The sequence below is a fragment of the Lepus europaeus genome, chromosome 10 (assembly GCF_033115175.1).
Source record: "Lepus europaeus isolate LE1 chromosome 10, mLepTim1.pri, whole genome shotgun sequence".
NCBI lineage: Eukaryota > Metazoa > Chordata > Mammalia > Lagomorpha > Leporidae > Lepus > Lepus europaeus.
This window is the reverse complement of record NC_084836.1, coordinates 125298655-125322569: the sequence shown is the minus strand read 5'-3', so window position 1 is coordinate 125322569 and position 23915 is coordinate 125298655. Positions and strand designations below refer to the sequence as shown.

At 66.8% G+C, this 23915-nt stretch overlaps 1 protein-coding gene across 6 annotated transcripts; it reads right to left on the bottom strand.

The window, feature by feature from the left end:
- Nucleotides 1-1376: 1376 nt before the first annotated feature.
- RTEL1 (regulator of telomere elongation helicase 1) lies at nucleotides 1377-23521 on the bottom strand. 6 transcript variants are annotated; one of them, XM_062204477.1, is made up of 36 exons: nucleotides 23310-23521; nucleotides 22988-23095; nucleotides 22322-22517; nucleotides 22044-22137; nucleotides 21572-21653; nucleotides 21034-21094; nucleotides 18165-18240; nucleotides 17389-17473; nucleotides 15518-15583; nucleotides 14881-15034; nucleotides 12431-12469; nucleotides 12284-12362; nucleotides 11587-11684; nucleotides 11174-11229; nucleotides 8455-8529; nucleotides 8292-8373; nucleotides 7243-7375; nucleotides 7040-7153; nucleotides 6919-6959; nucleotides 6757-6842; nucleotides 6594-6671; nucleotides 6320-6397; nucleotides 5876-6022; nucleotides 5581-5696; nucleotides 5352-5475; nucleotides 5094-5244; nucleotides 4850-5010; nucleotides 4297-4392; nucleotides 3543-3744; nucleotides 3305-3445; nucleotides 2867-2983; nucleotides 2436-2660; nucleotides 2252-2347; nucleotides 1984-2157; nucleotides 1802-1902; nucleotides 1377-1723 (listed from the first exon to the last, which is right to left on the bottom strand). In XM_062204477.1, the coding sequence occupies exons 2-36, from the start codon at nucleotides 23087-23089 to the stop codon at nucleotides 1643-1645; spliced, it is 3807 nt and encodes a 1268-aa protein (XP_062060461.1). In that variant the 5' UTR covers nucleotides 23090-23095; nucleotides 23310-23521; the 3' UTR covers nucleotides 1377-1642. The 6 variants fall into 6 exon arrangements, with proteins under 6 accessions (XP_062060461.1, XP_062060462.1, XP_062060464.1 ...); XM_062204478.1 differs by having other exon boundaries at nucleotides 3543-3741; XM_062204480.1 differs by lacking the exon at nucleotides 2867-2983.
- Between the last annotated feature and the right edge of the window lie 394 nt (nucleotides 23522-23915).

Genomic DNA, 23915 nt, shown 5'->3' with positions numbered 1-23915 from the left:
ATCCCACATGGGCACCAGTGAGTCCCAGCTGCTCCTCTGACTCACTGCTGTGGCCTGGGAAAGCAATGGAAGATGGGCCAAGTGCTTGGGCCCCTGCACCCGTGTGAGAAACCTGGGTGGAGCTCCTGGCTTTGGATCAGCTCAGCTCTGGCCATTGCAGTCATTCGGGGAATGAACCAGCAGAATGGAAGACCCCTCTGGCTCTACCCCTCTTTGTAACACTCTAACATTTGAGAGTTAGAGAAAGGGCAAAACAGGTCTTCCATCTGCCAGGTCACACCCAAGATGGCGGCATTGGCCAGGCCAGAGCCAGGAGCTCCACCCAGGTCTCCCTGTCGGGTGCAGGGGCCCAAGCACTTGGGTCATCCACATGGGAGCCCTCCCTTTGGGTGGTGGCTTTACCTGCTATGCCATAACACTGGTGGAGGGTGGGGAGTGCTGAAGCCACCCCGGGGCATCCAGGACCCAACGGTCAGTTCCTGGGGAGACTCGAGGGCACCCATAAAAATCTACAGGCCCCAGGCAGCAGCCAGCTGCAGGGTGTCCCCTGCCCGCCCACCATCCCCACAGGGTCCCCTGGCTCCCTGGGGCCCAGTGGAAATGCAGTGCAGCTGATGCACAGGGTGTCCCGGGGGGTGGGGGAGGAGCTGGCTGTCACCACGTGTTCCTGCTGGGTGTGCCCGGCAAGGGTGGGGCGAGTTGGTCAGGAGCCCTGGGGTCGACGCCCTGTCCCTGCAGCGTGTCTTTTCCAGGTCTGGCACCACCTAGGGCGCTCACTGCCTGCCAGGAGGGCACTGCGCATGCTCCACACAGAATGCTGCGTGCGCCAAGCCGGGGCGATGGTGACAGGTGTGGCTGTGGGTGGCACAGCCGGGCCGGGCCGCAGCCTTGCGCTCCTTGCAGTCACGAGCAGTAGCAGAAGTGCTCCAGGAAGTTCCAGATTGCGTGGAGTGGCACAGCGGGCACGTGCCGCACGTCGCGGGGTTGTCCCCCTGCAGGGCGCCGGGCGCACTGCAACCACTCCCGGGTCTCCACATCCCGCGAGCGCCCGGCCTCCCCTGCGCCTCCAAGGTCCCAGCTGAGCTCAGACACCTCCAGCTGTGCTGCAGCTGCTTACATGTCCCAGGACGCGGGGGGGGGGGGGAGGCCTCGCCAGCCCCTGCAGGAACCCCCACTTCCACTTTATGGGGGGCCTTGCCACGCCCCTGCGGAACCCCCACTTCCGCCTTAAGTGCTGCCTGGTGCTGGGAGGAGGTGGTTCGCAGGTAGAGGAGACCCTAGACGCTCCCCACGTCCCCCCGTGCACTTTACGGCTGGGCCCTGCAGAGGGCGCTCGGCGCAGCACGTTGGAAAGGGGACTCTTCGCTGATAGCGCAGGCCACGCAGGCAGGGCTGTGCCCTGCCCGCAGCTTTATTGGAGAGCAGGCTCCCTCCCCCACCCCCTCTCCAGCAGCGGGGAAAGGTGAAGCCCGCCCCGGCCCCAAGGTGACTTCCCAGGCGGTCCCAGATCCCGCGGGGGCACCCGGCTGGGCTCCTAGTCAGGTGGGCTCTCAGCCCTGACCAGGGTCAAAGGCCAGTGTGGTGCCATAGAAGCCGACTCCAGCGTGCCCGGGCCAGCAGCGCCCAGCGGTCCCCACGGCGCTCAGTGCGGCTCCGGCCAGAACACTGGCATGATGCTCTGCCTCCTGGCGGCAGCTCCACAGGCTGGGCAGGTCCTAGCGGCCTGAGGAGACACGCCCACTGGTCACTCCCCACCCACCACCGGCCTTCCGTCCAGCAGGGGCCGGGGGCTCGCACCCACCTGGAGGTGCCGTCGCCAGCAGTCCTGGCAGCGGTGGAAGTCACAGTGGGGGCACTGGAAGGGCACCGCGTCCTGCGCCCCACAGCCCTGGCACACGCCGCCTGCCGCAGGGCCAGCGTGAGCTCCAGGCCTGCCCCACCCCGCAGTGCCTGTGGGCCCTCCCGCCAGGCTCCCCCACTCACACTGTGCGTGCCTGGGGAGGGGCTGTGCGGGCCGGCTGGGCCCTGCCCCGGCGTCCCCCGCTGGCCTCCGTGAGAGAAAGGACGAGATCTTGCTCTGACCCTTCTCTGGCCTCTCCGGCCTCTCCAGTGTCTCCGGCCTCTCCGGCGTCTCCGGCCTCTCCAGCTTCTCGGGGCCTACAGGCGGCAGCAGCTGAGCCCCTGGTGCCCCTCTGCACCCGTCCCCAGCTCTGCGGGGCAGGGTTGGGGGCGCCCAGGCAGGCCTCCTCACCTGGCCTGAGGGTCCCGCGGGCAGGCAGCCCTGTCAGGTCTGTGCACGCTTGTAGCAGCCGCTGCTTGTGGTGAGGCCGCACGAAGATGCTGAACCCTGCAGGCGGCTGTGCTCAGCCCCGGCCCGGCTCCACCAGGCAGGCAGCCCAGCACAGCCCCCGGCCACCAACCCCGGGGCTACTTGCTTTGCAGCAAGGAGAAGTCCTCAGGCCTGGCAGTGGTCAGCGCGGCCAGCACGGCCAGCACCTTGTCGAAGTCGTCGTCCTGTTTGTAGACCTTCAGAGCGGTCAGGAGCTGGCTGTAGCCTGCAGAGCCCAGAGCCCGGCGGGCATCTGCCAGGTAGGCGCGTGCCACAGGCCGTCCCCGTGCCTCTGCTCCGGACCCCACTTGTGGACAGCTGCTGGGGCTTCCTGGTGAGGGACAGCATGGCTGGGAAGCAGCTCTGGGCCTCTGCCCTTCCCTCCTGGGACCCCTGCTCGGGACCCCTGGGGGTGTGGAACCCAGGAGACCCCCCAGTGGAGTCCCTGACACCGACTTCAGCTCCCCTTGGGCACCAGTTCCAAATTCCTGAGGCCAGGATGGGAGGCAGGGCCCCCGAGGACTGCAGACCACGTACCTGCCGTGGCTGGCCCACTGGACAGGTGGGGCCCTCCCTGGTTCAGGTGCTGTCCTGGGTCGAGCTGCCTCACTGCACCCTCGGACAGGGTCAGCCTGCAGTCAGGCCCCTTCCTCCCTGAAGAAATGTGAACCCCAAGGAGCCACTCAGCACCTCCCTGACCCACGCCGCAGGCACGCAGGGACACAGCAGGGGAGCAGAGAACCCACTGCAGCCCTGCACGGGACACCCATGGGCAGCAGGCGCTCCCTGGGCCAACCCCAGCAAGAGACAGAGAACGGGGCAGTACACTGGCTGTCCACACGCAGGTCCCTGCTGGGGGCTGGCCCAGGGCTGTCCTCCCCAGCTGACACCTTCCGGTCCCCACACAGGCACAAGGATGCCAGGTGCCACCTGTCCAGCTCTGAGGCTGAGGGTCCAGTCTGGGGTCCCACTCACCAACAGGGTCTAGGGCTCCCTGTGCCTGCTGCCCATCGGGGAGGGAGTGCTCTGGCTGGCAGCCGCAGCCGTGGCCCGTCAGCTGGATGCAGAACTCCTCAAACTGCTGCTTGTGGTGGGGACGCACGAACTGGTAGAAGCCTGTGGGGAGAGGGCGGGCCCTTGGGCTCTCGCGCCGTGGCTGCTGGCCCCCAGCTGTGGTCCCCCCCAGGGTGAGTGGCCCGGGCAGCTAGGGCACCTTGGAGCAGGCTGTGCATGGCAGGGTCCTGGGTGAAGAGCCGGCCGAGGCAGGCCGTGAGCGCGGCGAGGTCGTCGGAGCCCTTGTACTGCTGCAGGGCCCGGGTGAAGGCGGCGAAGCCAGCCTGGCTCAGCGCCCGCCTCACCGCCCCCATGAACAGCTTCGCTCTGTGCACCTGGCTGCCCGCCGCAGGCTCCTCCTGCTGGACACAGCCCAGGCCCCGTCAGGCCAGCCCACTCTCCCGGGCGAAGGGCAGGGCTACTGCAGGGGGCCCAGGCCCAGGGCTCAGAGCCACAGGAGGGCAGTCGGAAACCCACGCAGCGGACGCACACCTGCTTCTCCCCAAGCTGGGGCCCTGCAGGGCTGCCTCAGGGACCCTCGAGCTCCCCACCCTCGGGCACCTGCTGCCCCATGTGACAGCTCCGAGAGGGCCACTGCTCCACACCCCAGACCCACCAGAAATGGCGCAAGCCCGGCAGGCCCAGCCCTCCCTGGGCACTGCCTAGTCCTTCCCAGAAACCAAGGACATGGACAAAGGGCTTTCAGAACGGCACGGGGCTCCGGGACCTGGGCTGTGGCTCCACTGCCTTCATCGGAGGCTGGGCACTGTCCCCGACAGGGGTGGCCAGCACCTGCGCTCCAGAGAAAGCCAGGGCAAGCCCAGGACTGGCCGCCCTGCCGGGCAGGGGCAGGGAGCGTGGCTGCCTGTGGGCCCAGCCTGGCACCTCCCGGCCCACGGCACTGCTGACTGTACCGGGGCTCGGACCAGCCGGATCCTCTTCCTCCCTCCTCTCTGCTGCTCTGCCAGCCTCTTCTCACACCGCAGGGCCAGGCTGCAGCCGCCAAGGGCCTGAGGGAGACAGGGCTGGGTCCCAACCACGCCCAGGTGTGTGCCTGGGTCCTGAGAGCGCCAGCTGACCGCCACCACCCAGACCCTTCTGAGCACAGCCTCGGGCAGTGAGCAGCCTCATGGGGGACAGAGACCCCAGGGTCAGCGCCGAGGGGATGTGAGGGAGGGGCTCAGGTCAGGCCCAGAAGGTTTGGGGTTTCTGGGCCAAGGTCGGTCCCAGGGCAGAAGGAACAAGGCCCCAGCACAACCCAGGCCTGGAGAGAGGCCGGCCCTGAGTATAGGCCACACAGGAGGCCCTGGGCCTCGAGGGGGCAGGGCTGGGCTGACCGCCTGGGCCTCGGAGGCACACAGCATGCTGCCCACTGCCTACCGCTGCCAGGGTGATTCACGGGACCGAGTGGGGCAGGGCCCGGGCCAGCCTCAGCAGCTGTGTCCATCCCCCAGGCCTAGCCCGCACCTGTCCCTTCGTGGGGGAGGCCTCGTCCACAGGCCCCTCAGCCTGCTGCTCGCTGTGCTCCAGGGCGGCCAGCAGCCCTGCGGGTGTCCGGGGGGCAGAGATGGGCTCCGGCTCGTACTCCACACACAGGCTGCGGTCACAGTCCCCAGCTGTGGGAGGCCCTGCAGGAGCGGCAGAGTGGGGTGGGGTGGGACGTGGCGACCACCCCAGCTAAGCTGTCCAGCCCCCAGCCGGCCCCACTCACCCACAGGCCCCCGCTGCAGGCTGGGGACGTGCACATCCGGGCTCTTGGCTTTCCTGATGGACAGGACAGGGGCTGGTGCCAGGGCCGCCGTGCCAGCGCCTCCTTCCTCACCCACACTGGGGGCCACAGCCTTGGGGGTAGGCGACGGCATCTGCAGAACCACAGGGAGGTGGGGCTCCCGCCTGCTCCCCGGCTCCTCGGGGCAGGGCTCCCCCCAGTGGGGGATGAGGAGTGGCCGACTAGACACCAGGAGCTCACAGTTTTCTGAGCGACACGGAAGAACTGGGCCACATCTCGGATGACATGGCCAAAGCTGTCGTACACCTTGACACAGGGACGCACCCAGGAGGGCAGCTGGGCTCTGGCATCGGGGTAGGCAAACCTGAGGGTGGGTGTGGCTGTCAGTGCTGCGACTGCTGCCTGAGAGCCCCCCTCCCCCTCCCAGGCTCGGGTCCCCACGTGGAGCCCCTGCATGTGGGGGCCACACCTATGGTCACACAGGAAGACGGCGCCATAGTCGTGGCGGTGCCGGATCACCCGGCCAATGGCCTGGTTCACAGCCCTGGACGCCTGCAGACGGTACCACTCTTGCCCAGAGAGGAACTGTAGGGGGCAAAGGGGCTGTCACTGCAGCTGCCACAAAACAGCCCTGCCCATCTCACCTGCCCCAGCCCCCACCTCACCTGCCCCAGCCCCACCCACCTCACCTGCCACAAGCCCCGCCTACCTCACCTGCCCCAGCCCTGCCCACCTCACCTGCCCCCCCACCCCACCCACCTCACCTGGCCCCCAGGCCCGCCCTGGGCCTTCATCTCGTCCAGGAACTGCATCTTGAGGACAACACGGGGGTCCATGCGTGGGGGGTACGGGAGGCCGGTGATGATCACACCCCGGCCGTTTGTGTCCGAGAAGTCCAGCCCTTCGCTGGCCTAGGGGACAGGGCCAGCGAGTTGCCTGGGGGTGCTGGGAATTCCACCCAGCAGGGGACCCTTCCCCAAGGGTCCGCTCATGCTGGGACCCTCGAAGCTCCCCTCCAGGCACAGGTAGGGGAGGGAAGGAGCTGCAGCTGTGGGATGGCCCCGCTCCCAGGACCCAGGACCGCGCCCGCCTGCTTGGAGCCTCCCCATCCTGGGCCCTGTGTGGTAGGACTGCCCAGTGCATGCTCCGCCCCCACCCAGCCATCCAGCAAAGAGAGTAGGTGGGAGAGACGACCGCCGAGGCCTCACCTTGCCCCGGCACACGGCCAGGAAGGCGGCCCCGCCGGGCCCTCCGGACGCCACTTGCTTGTAGTAGGCGTTGATCACCTGGGCGGAAGGTGGCTCAGCCACGGTCTGGAGCTGCCCCGCCCACTGCAGCCAGAGCCCCGGCCTCCTTCCCGGGACAAAGCAACCGTCCCCGCCAGAGGCTGTGGGGCTCCCAGAGGCACGGTGGACATGAGGGTCAGCTGCTTCCTGCAAAGCCCACCCCAGGGCGAGCAGAGACACTCAGGGGAGCACGGACCTCTGTGAAGCTGTCTTTGCTCCTGGGCTCCACGAACAGGGGCTTCAGCGCCTCCATCTTCCTGGCCAGGTCTCGGGCCTGGGTGAAAAGGTAAGGATGTGGCCACTGTGGCCACGCTGGGGGCTGGCCTCCCACCCCAGGACACACGGGCCGGGGGACGCACCCGCCAGAACTCCAGGCTCTTCTCCATGACGGGGTAGGAAGGGAAGAAGACCAGGAGCCCGTGCGGCACCACGCGGGCGATGTTGTCTGCAAGCGAGGGGGTCACTCGGGGCCGGGCGCCCAGGAGGCTCTTGGGAGTGGGGGCAGGGGCAGTACTACTCACTCAGAGCCTTCCCCAGGGAGGACAGGTACTGCTCAGAAAACCTGCAGAGCCAGGGCAGTGACAGCCTCAGGCCTGGCCCAGCACCGGCGCCACCTCACCCATAAGGGCCAGCCCAACTTACCGTCTGTCAAATGCAGAGCTCAGCTGGGCTTCGTCAGGGCCCTTGGGGACAACCCCCACCCAGATCTGGTGGCTGTCGATGACGTGCGGGTTTTCCAGACAGACTGGGAAGGGGCTGCGTGTGGCCAGAAGCAGAAGGTGGGCGACGACACGAGGCCCCCCCAGCCGCCCCCGCCCTGGGGCCCCCTGGCCTGGTGCCCGTACACCTGCATCTCCAAGGCGAGGGCCGAGAGTGGGGCCAGCGTGCCGCTGGTGAGGATGAGCGTGCGCACGCCCTGCTGCAGCAGCTCCCGCATGCTGTGGCCGGGGCTGAAGCACCAGTAGCTCAGCACCTTCCCTGGGGGGCGCGGAGTGGGGGGATGAGACGCACAGGAGCACCCACGCCCCACAGCGGGGGCTGCCCCACCCCACCCTGCTTCTGTGAAACCACGGGGTGGCCTGGGGTGCGAGCCCACTCTGCCACATGCCTGACCTCTGACCCCTGAGCTCCAGGCACAGCCTGCAGAGGCGGCAGCCAAGTTCCCAGAGTGCCCCTGAGCAGGGAGGGACACAGAGCCGCTGCCTACATGGGCAACAGCAGGGCAGTACAGGCCGGGGCCGGGGCCGTGGGGAGGCCGGTCACTCCAGCAACTCTGGAAGCACGAGCAGAACCTGAACTGCTACTCCGGCCAAGACCAGGGTCAACAGGACAGGGACACCCGGGGGAGGCCGCACGCTGGCTCCGCTTCAGGGCCGCCCTGCCCGCTCCCAGCCTCAGGGCCCCGCGGGGGGAAACGCAGCCGCAGGAGCCGAGAGGCAGAGCTCAGCTCCCTGGCAGGAGGTGGGGGACGAGTGGGCACACGGGCAGGGCTGGGGCAGGGCTGCGGCCCTGGGGGCACAGCCGGTGCAGGAGCCAGGCTTGAGTCAGCAGCCCCTGCGCTCCAGGGGCGACAGCTGGGGGTGGGGTGCTGGCTACAAGCCCATAGCTGCGGTGGCCGGCACTCGCGAACCCTGACCCAGCAGCACTGACCTGGGACAGAGAAGCAGGGACTCGGGCCTGAGCTCACAGGGGCCTGCAGAGCCTGGCTAGGGGACAGGTGGACCAGGGGTCGAGAGCTGTGCCTCCCATCTGCCTGCTGACTCGGCTGGGTGTGAGTGCGAGGCCCGGCCTTGTGGGGGCCCTGACTCCACCCCTGCCCACAGGTGACCGGGTTCACCGGCCTGTTTGGGCACCCTGAAATGAGGCAGGAGGGGTCACCGCCCTGGCCCTGTACCTTGCTTTCTGGACGCAGTGCTGGTCCAGGAGTCTGCCCGCTGAGCTGCCCTCTGCTGACTGGTGTCAGGGTGGATGTGCACCTGGGGACAGAGCACGCACAGGGCCCTGAGACCCCACCACGTCCCAGAAAGCCCCGCCCACATTCTGGAGGCCGCCCCTACCTTATAGTACCGTGAGGCCGCCAATGCCACCAGGGACCCAGGGCCACCCTCAGGGGTGTCCACGCTGAACACAATCTGAAAGGCAGCGCAGTCAGGACCTGTGGCACAGCAGAAAAGTGGGGCCTCCACCCCACCCCGGAAGGAAGGAGACTGCCCACCAGCCTGCCACTGGGCACCACCGCACCGCCATCGGGGGCCAGGCCCCGCCTCCTCCCCTGAACCAGCCCTCTGCGTACCCCGGTAGGCCCAGGAAACGCAGGGCCTCCCCTCGGGCTGACTCTGCCCCTGGGGACCCCGCACACCCCAGAGGCACGGCAGGATCCTACACAAAGTACACGCACCGACCCTCCAACCGTCCTGGCCAGGGCCAAACCTCACCACGACAGGGAGCCACAAACACCAGCACAGGCCCCACACTCCTCCCACACTGGGCTCTGACAACAGCCCAGAGCTGGCCCCGGCAAGAGACCAGAGCTTCCCACAGGGAAACGAGTTCCATTGTACATGCGGACGAGGGCTCGGGAAGCAGAGGACGCCCCAGCAGGGTGCGTGAGCCCCAGGACGGGCACAGCAGCTCCCACAGAGAAACAGACCAGAGCGCCCTGCTGGGAACAGCGAGAAGCCAGCCCTTCCCCCACCACGGAACACACAGCTCACACCACTGGGCCACCCCAGCACACGTGCCTGAGACCCCCTACAGATGCTGCTGCTGCAGGCCCGTGCACCAGAGATTTCCAACACCACGCCTCGTGCTGGGCCAGGCTGGGCCTGCTGGGGGCCGTGAAACCCCCACCCGGGGTGCAGGCTGTAGGCCCCTCACAGGGCCCCCAGCCAGGGACGCACACACCCCGGGCCGCAGGGGACTGAGTCATTGCCAAGGGCGCTTATGGCGGAAGCCAACGGGAACTCCCACCCGTGGGCGAGCGGCACAGGAGGAAACCTCCACTCGGGCCTGCAGACCGCTCCGGGGAGTGCAGGGGCTGCGCCAGGAGCCACCAGGCGGCCAGCCTGGCTGCGCGTAGGTTGAGTCGGGCTCAGTCACCGGCCTCCCTGCTCCAAGGTGGACACTCCAGCAGAACGGCATGGCCATTCTGCCACGCTGGCCACACGTACCCACAGTCCAGGGCTGCACAGACAGCGGCGCCCCAGTCCTGGTGGAGAATGTTGGAACATTCCTCCTCACACATCAGGCTGACGGCACTCTCTCCAGCCCTGATCACACCTCGCGGACGAGGGGACTGGCTGTGACGTCACTTTCCCTGGGCCTGGAGCCCAGACCCTGGCCTGTCCCCGCTCAGAGCCACATATGTGAGGGAGAAGGCGGCTCCCCCAGGGGCCTCCGGCGTGGACACAGGGCAGCCGTGAACCCTGAACACAGGTGAGCCGCGGCCCCTGCCCGTGGCCAGGCACCTCCCACAGAGCGGCCCGGGGATGCAGTGTGGGCAGCAGCACTCTACACGCAGCCTCTCACAGCCCCAGCTGCCACAGGGCTCCCACACCTTGGCTTCCCAAAGGACCAACAGCACCCCACAGGGCTCCCAAAAGACCGAGGGGGAGGAGCCAGTTAAGCCGCTGCCTGGCTGTGTCGGAGCACGGCCTGCAGTACCGGCTGCTCTGCTTCCGACCCAGCTCCCTGCTGACGACCTGGGAAAGCAGCAGAGGGAAGACAGCCCAAGTGCCCGGGCCTCCCATGGGAGACCTGCACAGAGCTCCAGGCTCTGGCCTGGGCCCTGCTCCCATGGGAGACCTGCACGGAGCTCCGGGCTCCTAGCTCCGGCCTGGGCCCTGCTCCCATGGGAGACCTGCACGGAGCTCCTGGCTCCGGCCTGGGCCCTGCTCCCATGGGAGACCTGCACGGAGCTCCTGGCTCCTGGCTCCGGCCTGGGCCCTGCTCCCACGGGAGACCTGCACGGAGCTCCTGGCTCCTGGCTCCGGCCTGGGCCCTGCTCCCACGGGAGACCTGCACGGAGCTCCTGGCTCCTGGCTCCGGCCTGGGCCCTGCTCCCATGGGAGACCCGCACAGAGCTCCTGGCTCCGGCCAAGGCCCTGCTCCCACGGGAGACCTGCACGGAGCTCCTGGCTCCGGGCTCCGGTCTGGCCCAGTCCTGGCTGTTGTGATCATCTGGGGAAGTGAACCAGCAGACAGAACCTCTCTCTGAAACTCTGCCTTTCAAATAAAATAAATCTTTAAAAAAAAAAAATACTCAGTGCGCTTGGCAACATCAAGGCCATGCCCAGAGTGCCTGGGCTGCCCCTCCTCTCTCTGAGCGAGCTGCCATCTGACCAGGGCTGGCCCTTGTGGTCTCAGGCTGACAGCTGGACGGTACACAAGCAAGGGGAGGCATGGGCTGGACAGCACTCGTGGGTCAGGGGTGCTGGGGGAGGAATCCCATGGTCCCTCGGTGCCAGGCTCACAGACACGGCAGCCACAGGCCATGCCTTCCCCATTGGAAGTCACTCAGGTAACTCCCCAGACCAGGGGGTCCGGCCCCCAACCCAAGGGCCCCAGGAGGCAGGGGCAGCTCCCAGCCCTCATTCCCTGTGGGGGTGACAAGCCACACCCTTCCCTGTCACCTCCCCTGGAGGGAGGTTAGGAAACAGCTTGGCCTGCCGGAGGCAGATGGAGTAGGGGCCTCTGTCTGGATCGGGCAGCAACAGGAGGCAGGGCCCCCCAACGGCCACTGGTGACGAGACGCCCCCCACCCCCCACAGGCCCTACCTGGATGATGTCCGCCAGCTTCTGCAATCCAGCCGTGTTGGTGAACACTCCAGCACCTGGGGGCACCAGGCCAACACTGTGCCACAGGCAGGGAGTCCGTGGAACCCTCGGGCCGGGGGCCAGGCCAGAGGGCATTTTCCCCAAGGCGTTCGGTGGGACTTCCCTGGCAGCCAGGAGCCCCTGCTGCACAGTAGCCCCCCCAGAGCAGCCTGTGGGGGTGCTGCCCTGGGCGGCTCTCAGCTCTGAGCAGGATCAGGCATGGACGGTGTGAGTGACACGCCGAGGGGACCACCCAGGTCTCCCTTTGCTCTTCCACCCTGGGGGCGCTGCAGCTGGCCCAGGTGGCCAGGCGCAGGAGCGGAGGCTCCAGGGGCCAGATACGGCTCAGCCCCTCCCCCGGGTGCGGGACTCACGGCCGGCCAGGTGCTGGGTGATCTGGTCCAGCGAGTGCAGGACGCAGTCCTTGGTCTGCGATGTGATGTGGGCTTCCGCGAGGAGCTCGAAGACATAGCTGCGGAGGAGGCGGGAAGCTGGGGCCAGTGGGGCCAGGCCAGCGCCGGGGTCGCGGGGCGGACTCTTCACTAGGTGTCCTCCTCTCAGAGGCAAATGCTGGACCTCCCGGTGAGGCCAGAACTAGAGGGGAAGGCCTCACTGTCCTGAGCCCAAGGACAGGACCAGGCCCGGGGCCGGGGTCAGGATGCGGTCCTCAGTGATGGCTGGGACAGGGTCCCCAAGAGCTTCAGAAAGAGGTGGGGAGGGGGCACATGAGGCCACAGCGGCCTTGACTGGCAAGCTGAGGAGTTCAGCTCCACCTGCAGGAGACAGGGAGCCCTGGCCCGAGCTCGGGGCCCAAGAACACGCCTCGCCACAGACCCAAAACACGCCTCGCCACAGACCCAGGCCTGGGTCCCACGTGGTGCAGGGAGCAACTCCTCAACCAGACCGGAGCCCTGCTGCCCTGGAGCCAAGGGGTCATCCAAGGCTGGGGCAAGGCCTGGAGGAGACCTACATGGGATATGGGGGAGACTCCCAGTGCTCCCAGCAGCCCCTCTCCCAGGCACCTCAACCCCTAGCTCCAGGCAGAGCTGGGGGCACTGCCCCATCCCTCACCTCCCTGGCTTGGTGACCCCGCTGTGGTCTCCAGGCAGCTCCACGGCGTCAATGGCCCCCTCCAGGCGAAGCAGCATCACTGCAGGTTACAGGGATGTCAGGGGCAGGCCCCTCCCGGGGGCAGGAGGCAGGGCAGGGGGCACTTACTCTTCAGCTTCGCGATGTCTTCCAGCTCCATGCTGAGCCCTAGGCGAGAGAACGGCACGTGAACCAGGATTTCCACTGCTGGGAACGGGCGCGGCACACGCAGCCAGGATCCCCAGTGCCGGAAACAGGCACAGCCGCGCAAACCTGAGCGGTGAGCTCCAGGGCTTTATTGTATTATTACTTTTTAAAGATTTATTTATTTCAAAGCCAGAGTGTTGGGGATGGGGAGGGGAGAGAGGGAGAGACAGAGAGGTCTTCCATCCACTGGTTCACTTGCCATATGCCAGCAACAGTCAGGGCAGGACCAGGCCAAAGCCAGGAGCCAGGAGGCAGGAGCTCCACCCTGTGGCAGGGGCCAAGCACTTGGGCCATCTCCTGCTGCCGTCCCAGGTGCATTAGGGAGCTGAGGCAGCCACAGCGTGAACTGTCACTCAAGAGGTGCTTCAGAAACACCCTGGAGAGGGGCTGGTGCTGTGACGTGGTGGGTGAGCCGCTGCCTGCATGAGTGCCGGTTCGAGTCCCAGCGCCCCTCTTCCCATCCAGCTCTCTACCATGGCCTGGGAAAGCAGTGGAGGATGGCCCATGTACTTGGGGCCCTGCACCTGCAACAGAGCCCTGGAAGAAGCTCCTGGCTTCAGATCAGCCCAGCTCAGGCAGTAGTAGCCATTTGAGGGGTGTATTGTATTTTATTACAAATAAAGTAACAATAAAATTAAACGAAAAACAAGAAAACCAGATATGTGAACCTCTGACAGAACAGTCACCCCGCCTGGAGCCCCCAAAAGGCTGCATCAGAACTGAGCCCTGACTCTCACCTGGCCGTGGACCCCACAGGGCACAGCTTGGATTCCCCAGTGGATAAAGTGCACGGAAAACCAGGCGGGAAGAGCCCCTCGAGTTACAGTCCCCGACAAGACCGAGCGGCGCCCACCGCACCACGCTTCCCCTCTTGGTACAAGAACCCTGCACCAATGGCTCGGAAAGCAGCAAGGAGAATGGGCGGTGGGTGGCCAGGGGCGGGGCCCAGGGCATCCCATGGACAGGGAACACCCGAGGCACAAGCCATGGTCAGCCCAAGAAAGGCTTACTGACCCTCAGCTGGGAAACCAGAGAGCAGCTGGCTGGACAGGGCTCTCTCCCTCCCATCCACTCGACTCCTGGGCCCAGCACACAGGTGTGCAGCCCTGGAGACCGTGCCAGCTGCCGCTGGTCCCAGTGCTACCGCTGCAGAGGGGGCGGGAAGAAACCCTGGGAATCGCCTGCACCTGGCAAAGGCGGGGTGGGGGCAGGGGCGGGGGCTGCCAACCCATGAGTCACAGCCCAGGCGCCTCGTCCCTGACACAGCTGCCCAGGTGGGACAGCTCTGAGAACGCGGCCACACCACGGACACTGCCCATGTGTCCTCTGGCTTCTGGCCACAGCCCAGATGCACACACTTGGTGCACGCATGCTCATGCCCACACCGATGGGCCTGGGTTCAAGTCCCAGCTCCTCTGCTCGGGTCCCTGTCACCCGCAGGGGAGGCCTGGATGGAGTTCCAGGCTCCTGGCTTCAGCTTGGCCCAGGCCCGACTGCTGTGGGCATCTGGGGGGTGACCCAGCACAGAGACCTCTGCTTCTTTACCCTGTGCTTTCCAAATGGATGAAAACAAACGTCACAAAAAAGAAATCTTGCCCCACCAGGGTGGTTAGGACCTGCATAGGCTGCCCCTCCCACACGTAAGGTCGCACGCCCAGCGCTGGAGTCCCATGTGAGCAACGGTCTGACTTCCCACTGCCCCACTTCCGGTCCAGCTATGACAACGTGCTGGGAATCAGCAGAAGTCGGCCCAAGTCCCCGGGCCCCTGCACCCATGTGGGAGACCCGGATGGAACCCCCGGCTCCTGGTTTTGGACTGGCCCAGCTCCAGCCACTGCAGCCATGTGGAGACTGAACCAGTAGATGGAAGATTTCTCTGTGTGTGCTCTGCTCTCTCTGTAACTGTCTTTCAAATAAATAAATACTTCTAAAAGTTAAAATTAAAAAAAGAAAAACGCCAAAATTATGGGGTGACACCAACCCTTCCCTGTCTGTGGGGTCCCCCTGAAGCGTCGGGCTGAAGCCGGTGTCAGCCTGTCGCCACGGGAACAAACTCCTGAGGGAAGCCACTTCGGATGGAAGGAGGGTCCCTTTGGCTCAAGGTTTTGGGGCCCTCAGCCTGAGGCTGGGCAGAACCCCCACTCTGACCATGGTCTGGCGGGGCTGGAGGAGGGCTGTCGGGGGACAGTGGCCAGCAGGAGGCCAAGCGTGGAGGTGGCTCGGGTCCTCCTTGTCCGTCTGACCAAGGCCCCACGTGCAGACACCTTGACCCACTAACAACTCACAAGGCTTCAGGGACCGAGCTGACCACACTAACATGCAGCCCATGCAGGTGGCTCCACGGAGACGCCGCCCCCAAGTCAGGTCCTCACCAGAGCCGGTGGGCTCCCCGCCCAGCTCCAGGCATAGGGTCCCCTGCTGTGCAGCCCTGGTCTGCTCTTCCAAAACCTGGTCTATGGCCTCCAGGCCCGAGGCGAGGTCGCGGGGCGTCAGGTCGAAGGAGGCCGACTCCTCACACATCTTCTCCTGGAAGCCAAGCACACAGCGTCAGCACAGCAGGGCGGCACCCAGCGGGCCCCACGGCCAGGCAACAGCCCGGCCAAAGGGACCCTCTCTGGCCCCCACCGATGCCCAAGAACCACGATTTCACTTGAGCAGCAGACACTGTGACTGGAAATGTCCCATCAACATCTGGAGCAGATGGGCACACGAAGCCACCGCCTCCCGGAGGAGCCTGCCTGGGGCCCAGTGGGGCAGGGGCCGGGCCCTGCGGAGGGAGCCCTGGCTGTCACGCAGGCTCGCTGCGGGCCCTCTTCTGGGCCACAGGGGCGGGAGGAAGGCACAGCAATCCTGCTGGGACCTGGTGACAAGGCACCCACCGAGCAGGAGGGCCTCCCGCAACAGGAGGGGCAGGGGCAGCAAAGGCGCCAGGGCCTCCAGGGGCACTCGCCTCTCAGCAGGGGAGGTGTGGCTGCACAAGGCACAGGATGGAGACCAGCGGGCACTCACCACATTGTGGGCTTCGTCCAGGATCACCACCGTCCCCTTTAGGTCAATGCTGTGCGCCCTGCGACTCTGGGAGGAGGGGCAGACGGGGGCTGTGGGCCGGGGCAGAGCGCAGCCCACAGCCTCAGCCCTCCTGGCAATGGCTGCCCAACACAGACCAGCAGCTCCCGGCATCCGTGCCCACACAGCACGGCGGAACGGGGCCCAGGCAGGACAGCCACGGGAGCGGAACGGGGCCCAGGCAGGACAGCCACAGGAGCGGCCACAGCAGTGGAGGAGCCAAGAGGACTCCAAGGGGACAGGACCAGCAGCCACCTTCTCCTCAATGATAAAGCCCACGGCAAGCGCACAGCTGTGTCCTGGCAAACACAGGTGCAACAGAGCCACCACCTCAACACGCCTCCCCCAAAACCTCATGGAACTACAACCACACAGCTCTGCCTCCCATCAGCCCCGGGGAGCATGTGAGACACACAGCTCCTCCTCCCATCAGCCCTGGGGAACACGTGTGAGACACACAGCTCCTCCTCCCACATTCCCCCGGGGAACACGTGTGAGACACACAGCTCCTCCTCCCACAGCCCCCCCGGGGAACACGTGTGATACACACAGCTCCTCCTCCCACAGCCCCCCGGGGAACACGTGTGAGACACACAGCTCCTCCTCCCACAGCCCCCCGGGGAACACGTGTGAGACACACAGCTCCTCCTCCCACAGCCCCCTGGGGAACACGTGTGAGACACACAGTTCCTCCTCCCATCAGCCCTGGGGAGCACGTGTGAGGCACGCTGCCCCACACCCTCCTCTGTCACTGCTACCTCAGGTGTTGCCGGTGAGCACTTCCTGAGAGCACAACACGGGCAATTGCCTGGCGACTGGCCACGGCGACCTGGCCACGCCACCTCTGGGGGAGCCCTGCCTGGCTCTTCCCAGGGTGGGTGTTCAGCTATGAGAACACGAGTGCTTCCAGCCTTCTGTGACCTGCCTGCTAACTTCCCGCATCTTCCCAACTCTCGGTCAAAGGTGAGGTCTGGTGCCCAGCTCTGTCCACTGGGGCTGGCGTTCTGGTGCCCAGCCTGCATCCGGCCCCGGAGCGGCCAGCAGCTCACCGCGCCTCTTCCCCAAGTTTCAGCTTCCGCTTCCGTGCAGCGAGCTGTGGGTCGCCCACTAAGCCACAGCGTTTGAAAGACAGAAGCAACCTCCCTTTCCCGCAGCTCCTCGGCCTGCCGAGCCCAGTGAGCCTCTGGTCACGAGCCCTGGCCAGCGCAGTCCCCGTTACGTGTGACGTGACGACTACGTGCTCTCGCGTGCGAAGGTTAGAACAGCTCAGGCGCCCTGAGCTCTTCCAGGCGGGGCCAGCTCAGCTTTTAGCAGCTGCATAGGCACCCTGGTGTGACAGCACCGCGCCAGGGAATCAGCCACAAGCATGGCACACCTGCCAGCCCTCGGAGCCCCAGCCCAACTGTTGCTGTCTCCCAGAGCCCGCCCCTCATCCCGTCTTCCTCTGGCCTCCGTGAGTTTCCCGGTGCAGCAGGCACCAGGCCCTCTCAGCCTTCACCCACGGGTGGGGCCGGATCACGCACTGCCACACGGAGGACCAGGCACCACCGTGGAGTACACGCACAGAGGGTGTGGAGGGGGAGTGGCCGCATAAGCTGATCCCGAGTTCAGTGAAGGAAGTGGGGCCAGCAGTGTGGACACGCGTGTGACGGGGCACGCTCCCCACATCCTCGCCACCCGCCCTGCTCCAGCTCCGGGGCCAGGCAGCACAGCCCGGGGCTCTCCTCACCCTCCCGCAGCCGAGCCTAACCAGGGGTAGAAGGGGTCCTCCTCTGTGCCTGGGTCAGAGCCTCCAGCTGCGTGTGCAGCCTCACCTTGGCGTCCAGAAGGTAGTTGTACGGCATGAAGACGATGTCAGCCTGCTGCCTCAGGTTCCGGGAGAGGTAGTACGGACACACCCTGGGGTGGGGGAGCGGGGAGACGTTGCCGTGAGCACCCCACAGAGGGTGTGCAGCAGCCTGGGGCAGCCTGGGGCAGGGTCTCAGCAGGCAGCTGTGGTCTGGGACAGGCGGGGAGCTACGGGGATGCACTGTGTGTTTAAAACTATGAAAGGAAAAACCCAACGCTATTCCTGGACAGAGGTCATCAGAAACAGATCAAGGGGCCAGCACCACAGTGCAGCAGGTGAGCCCTGGCCTGCCACGCGGCACAGGTTCAACCCCAGCTGCCCCACTTCTGATCCAGCTCCCTGCTGATGGCCTGGGAACGCAGTGGATGACGGCCCAAGCACTTGGGCTCCTGCACCCGCGTGGGAGACCAGGATGGAGCTCCTTGATTCATGCTGGTCTAGCCCTGGCCATTGTGGGATTTGGGGAGTGAACCAGTGAATGGAAGCTCGCTCGCTCGCTCTCTCTTTCTCTCTCTCTCTCTGCCTTTCAAACAAAAATGAGATAATTAAAAAAAAAAAAAAGCAAAAACACATGTGTTCCTACAGCAACAAAGACCTTCACAGGCTTGCGTGCATCGTCCACCTGACCCCTGGGAGGGGCAGGGAGGCAATGTCCCCGATCGGGCTTCTTTGTGCTGTCAGCTCACAGGGTTACGGAAGCAGGAAGTGCCACGGGCGCTGCGGCCCTGGGAGGGGTCTTACTTGTGCTTGCTCCCACTCTTGACAAGGTCCTCGATGTCCAGGATGGGGGTGGCCAACTCCTGCTCCAGGCTTTTCTCTGTGACACAGGCAAGAGAAATACACCCTTGGGTCCACCGTGTGTGTCCCCAGGCCCAGGGGATGTCCGGGCAGAGAGCTGCCGTGAGCAGCCAGCGTGGCCCACCCACCAGCTGTGGGGTCCCCAGAGAGGCCCTGTCCAGTGTCTACTGTCTCCAGGGGAGGCCCTGCTACCTGATGCAATCCTGAGGGAGCCCTGCTCCGCACCCCAGCACCAGCCAGACACACACAGTTCCCGAGGGCCTCTCCTCCCCAGAGAGCCCCAGGACAAGACAGGAGCGGGACCCCAGACCTCCTGGGGCAGGCACAGGAAGAACGGCCTCCCAGCCTGCCATAGGCCCCTGGAGGTACCAGTCTTGTGACAAGCGCCACTCCCCCACCAATTACGAGGCCCAGGGGTGGGCGCCATGGTGCAGTGCAGAGCCCTGGTTCAAGCTCGAGCTCCTGTGCTCCTGATCCAGCTTCCTGCCAGTGCAGCCCGGGAGGCAACACCTAACGGTGCACGTGTTTGGACCCCTGCCACTCACGTGGGAGACCCAGATAGGAGTACTGGGCTCCTGGCTTCCGCCTGGCCCACCCCTGGCTGTTGTGAGCACTGCGGACTGACACAGCTGAGAGAAAATCTGTCATTATCTCTTTCAAAAAGTGAAAAAAAACAAAACAAACAAACAAAAAACCTACAGCCGGATTTCCACCTAGAGAACACAGGGAGCTTGTGTGCCCACGGGGCCAGGCCTCCTCTCCTCCTGCTCACAGGCTGGGCCGTGGCCCTCCCTCTACCTCCAGAGGGCAGCCCCGGAACAGGGGCCACGTGTACCAGCAGTGAGGCCCAAAGGCAAGGACCACCGGAGTCGGAGGGCGGCCACACCCGAGATCAGGCACAGGAGGCCCTTGGGGTGCAGCCGAACACGGTGACTGCCAGGTCCCACGCCCTCTTCTAACAGGCACACCAGGATCTCGGGGCAGCCATGTGTGGAAAACAGGGCTGCACCAGCTCTCAGCTCCATGCACAGCCCTGGGGTGGGGAGGGGGCGTTCAGGCCCCTCGGGGCAGGACTAAGGATCAGCCCTGGGCTGCAGCAGCCAGAAAGCCCCCAGCTGACAAGAGCTGGCAGGGAGAAGCAGCCTCCAGCACCATAGCAACGACTGGCCAATCAGCAGGGCCGGGTTCAGCACCATAGCAACACGCCAGCCAATCGGCACGCACACAGCAGGCGCAGGCAGGGCTCACCCACCTTCCCCCGCCCCGGGGTCCCTGACGGGTACCTGCTCTCCTCGGCCCTCCCTCCCCCGGGGGCCAGCCCTGCACACAATCCTCCCCTCCTCTCCCACCGCTTTAGAAGCCAGGGGAGGCTTAGCAAGCATGCACACGGAGCAGGGACAGTGGGACCACCCTGGGGACTGGTGTGGCCTCAGGGCTGGAGCATCAGGCCAGCTGCCACAGCTCCTGCTCTCTGCTGTCAGGACACAGGGCAACCGGGGAAGCTGCCACATGCACCTGCTGGAGCAGCGCCCCCACCCCCAGCCCGCAGGACCCTGCAGGTGGGCAGAGTGCAGCTGAGGGCTGGGGGCTGGGAGCACTCCAAGGGCCTCCGGCACACGGGCAAAAGCAGTGCAGGGCTGACCCACAGCAGCCTCAGGACTGGAGGCCACTGCAGACACTCCCTGCACACGCTCCGGGCGCCCACAGACAGCTCCCGAGCACCTGGGCCGGACAGGGAACTCCACTGCTTCCAAACAGCCCCCTGCCGCGACGGGATAGGGCTCCTGGGGGCGTGGAGCCCATTCCAGACCACCCAGCTGGCGACTGAAGGTCAGACCACAAACAGCAGAGGAACAGCAACAGAGAGCAGTCCCACTGAGCCGCCAGCTGCACACCTGTGGCTGGTCCCTGGAGCCGCCCCCACTCAGGGTCTGGCGGGGCAGCGCTGCCCGACCACCACCAGCTGTCGCCTCAGGGGCCTCCCCCTGGTGTGCTGGGCACTTGACGAACACTGAAGCACACAGCTGCCCTTGGGGCGGCAACACCCAGGGCTCCAGGTCAGGGTCTGGTCCCATTCCTGATCAGGACTCAAGCCGTGTGGCTGCAGCGACACACGTGTGGCCCACAGACCACAGGAAACCAGAGGGCTGCACCACACAGAGGCTCAAGTCACCACCACCCTGGGTGCTGGGGGGGGGGGGGGCCATTCCAGACCTCCCTGACAGACACCGGGGGCAGCCACAGGGTGCAGAGAGAGATCTGGAGGGCGCTCTGCAGGTACTGTTGTGCCCCGGGCAGGCCACTGCCGCTAACCCTGCCCTGGTGTGCTCACCGTCGGGGGTCCCACAACCACCCCGGGGAACCTGCGCGGGGCTGTGACAGCACCAGCTAAAGCACACACAGCGAAGTGCACGTGAGGAAGAGGACGGACGCCGAGGCAGGAGGGGCAGAGACAGCTGCCAGTGAGAGCCCAGCGCTCCACACATGGGTGCTGTCGGCCAGGGGGCGTGTCGGCGACCCTGCGCCCGGCTCTCACCAGAGGTGGTCACAAGGCAGCCCCTGCCCGGCTACGAGATCCCAGCACCCGGAAAGGAAGCGGCTGCCCAGCACGCACCCTGCTGTGTGCACCGGGAACCCCTCTCGTGGGGAGGGGGACCCTCCAGAAACCCAAGCTCCCAGGTGGCAGGCCTCTCCGGCCAGGGGGTTCCAAATCCAGCCTGGCCGTGTCCAGGGCACAGCCCTCGGAGCCACACAGCCCGCACGGCGACCCTGACCAACACAGACGGCAGGAGGGCTCAAGGGTGGCTGTTACCTTCCACGTTGTTGTAGAAGTGACAGGAACGGCTCGCTACCTTCCTACGACACAGGTGGATCTGGAGGGGAAAGGTGGGACCCGGAGCTGTGGCTGAGAGGGGGGCTCTCGTTCCTCCCTCTGCCCTCACTAGCCCCTCCCATGCTGTCCCAGCTCACTGCCACGGGGACTGAGCTCAGCGGGGGAGGCGCAGACAGCACCTGTAGGCAGGGGAAGGGGGACAGGCCGGGGCGGGGCGGGGCGGACCCACGGCAGGAACAGGCTGGAGGGTGGGGGTGGGGGGCAGGCTGGCAGGCCCGGGGGAGGGCAGGGACAGGCGGGGGGCGGGGACATGCCAGAGGCAGGGGCAGGGACAAGTGGGGGGAGGTTGGGGGCGGGGACAGGCCAGGGGTGGGGACAGGGGCAGGTGGGGGTGGGGGAGGCTGGGGGGGCGGGGACAGACCAGGGGCAGGGGGGCAGGCTGGCAGGCCAGGGTGGGGGACAGGGACAGGTGGGGACAGGCCGGGGGCGGGGACAGGCTGGGGCGGGGGGCGCCCACCTGCATGTGGTTGCTCTCCTGCTTCTTCACCTCGGGGTGGATGCAGAGCTGCTCCCGGGAGCCCAGCACACAGACCTTGGGTCTGGGGAGACAGAACTAAGACATCAGGAGGGGCTGCCTCAGAAACCAGGCCCACAGGGGGCCCAGCAGCACCGGGGAGCAGCGGCTGCAAGGTAGCCGGGCCCGGGCGGGGCCTGGGAGGGAGAGGAGCCAGGGCAGAGGACGAGACCCCGGGGCTCCCACAGCCACCTGGCCCTGTGCGCCCCTGCTCAGGAGCCAGGCACCGTGAGATGCCCCCTCGCCACACCACAGCCAGCACACAGCGTCTGCAAGCGGCTCAGGCGCCATCCCAAAGGCAGCTCAAAGCGGCCTCCTCACGGCCCGGGTCAGGCGCCAGACCCAGCGGCCGCCAGGGCACTCCACCCAGTGCCCGGCCAGGGCCGCCTGCTCCACGCCCGGGGGGCTGACCCACCGGTAGGAGGTGCTGCGGAGCTCACTGATGGCCTGCGTGAGCTGTGAGTGCGTCCGGGAGGCGTAGATGATCTTCGGGATGTCCGCAAAGCACGCTGCCGGCACCGGGAAGCAGGATGGTCAGCACCGTGCGCTCACCTGCACGCGGCTGATGGCCGGCCGCCCACGCCCACCTGGGGGTCCCAACTCAGCACAAGCTCCCCTTCCGCAGAGGGCCGAGGCCTGGTGGAGTCCCCAGGCCCTGCCCCACCCGCAGGGCCCGGAGAGGCTGAGCATCACCTATGGGGTCCTCAGCGGTGGCGGCGGCGTTCCCCCAGGACGAGGCGCGCTCCGGGAAAAGCTGCCCTTGGGATCTCTCGGCCACCTTGCGAGCAGCAAGGGTGTCCCGCAGGTGCTCCCGCCAGGCCAGGGTGGTGCACAGCAGGCAGAGGGTCTTCCCCGTGCCCGTGGGGCTCTCCAGGATGCCGTTCACTTTCTGGATGGGGACGAGCAAGTGGAGGAGGAAGCAGGGGCACAGGCGGCCCGAGGAGCCCCAGCACCGTCCAGGTGCCAGGGGCCGGCAGAGCGCACGGGCTCTGGGCCAGGGCACGGGGGCGCCCACACGCCACCCCAAAGCCGGGTCAGTCAGCCTTGCCCAAAACCCAGTGGTATCTGCAGGCTAATGCCGGTGGCGAGATGACCACGGGCCAAGCCTCAAACCAGAACACAGCTCTGCAGTTCCGAGTCCATCTGAGCGGGGTCAGACCTCACGGGAGCCGCGGCAGGAACTCCCGGGGAGGGACTGCTGGGGGCGAGGGCTGGACGTGGCCGCCTCCCCGCGGGGCGACCCTGAGCGAGGCCGCCCGCCACTCCCAGAACATCCTGGCGTCCTGGCTGTGGCCCTACCGCACCCAGAACCCGGCACTGCCCACGCAAGCCGCCCGGAAGCCGCGGGAGCGCCCCCACCTTCTGCAGACACTCCAGCACCCGGGCCATGTACTCCTGCTGGCATTTGTACGGCTGGAAAGGGAAGTCCACCGCCACGCCGTCCAGCACGATGGTGGGCATGCCGGCCTGTCACGCGGGGAGGGGGCACCGGGCTCAGCCGCCGCAGGACTGCGCGCGCGGCGCCCTGGGTGCCGGGCCCCTCAGGAAGCCCCTCCCGAGGAGCTCAGGGCGGCCGGCCTCGGCCCAGCCCCAGGGGCCAGCGACCGAGGCCTGCTGGTCCCCCGCCCCAAAGGACACGGGTCTCGGGGCTGCGGGCCGCGCGGCCTCGGGGGACACGCACCTCCCTGCACCGGGGCAGAGCCGGCCCCGCACTCCCGCTCCGGGATGCCTGCCGGGACCTGCAGTTTGGGAAGCGCGACCCGCCGACGAGCCGCTCCCACAGAAGAAGCACTTGCAGGGTCTCCGCCCGCAGCCTCCTGCAGCGCGGGGCCCCCAGCACCGCAGCCGACGCGGTGAGCAGCGCAGCCACGGCCGCCTCGACGGCCGTCAGTTCGAGCTTCGCGGGCGGCGGCGCGCAGGCGCCCCGAGAACCAGGCACTTCCTCCCTCACTTCCGGTCCCCTGCGCTGCGCTCCGACCGGAAACCCGGGTCCGCGCCGTGCGTTCCGCATGCGCGCGCTCCCTCCCGGGCGGCCACACCCGGGTCTCCGCGTTCCCGCCGTTTTACGGCCGGAGGCTGAGCCCGCACGCGCGGCGGGTCTCCCAGAACTCGGCTCCCGAGCGCCGCCCCGCCCCGCGGGGGCGACCTCGAGTCGGCGCGCCGGGCGTCCGTGGGTCGGCCACGTGTGCCCGCAGACGCCCGCGCCGTGACCCCCGAGAGCCGCCCTTGCCGCCCCCTCCCGCGTGCGGGGAGGAAGCGCGGGGCGGCTCTGAGGGTGCAAAGGGCG

Coding starts and splice junctions, on each gene's coding strand:
- RTEL1 (XM_062204477.1), bottom strand. CDS start 23,089: ATGCCCACCATCGTGCTGGACGGCGTGGCGGTGGACTTCCCTTTCCAG. Junction 6,843..6,918: donor CTCCCTGGGGAAGGCTCTGA/GTGAGTAGTACT, acceptor CCTCGCTTGCAG/ACAACATCGCCCGCGTGGTG. Junction 1,903..1,983: donor CCTCCCCAGGCACGCACAGT/GTGAGTGGGGGA, acceptor GCCCTGCGGCAG/GCGGCGTGTGCCAGGGCTGT.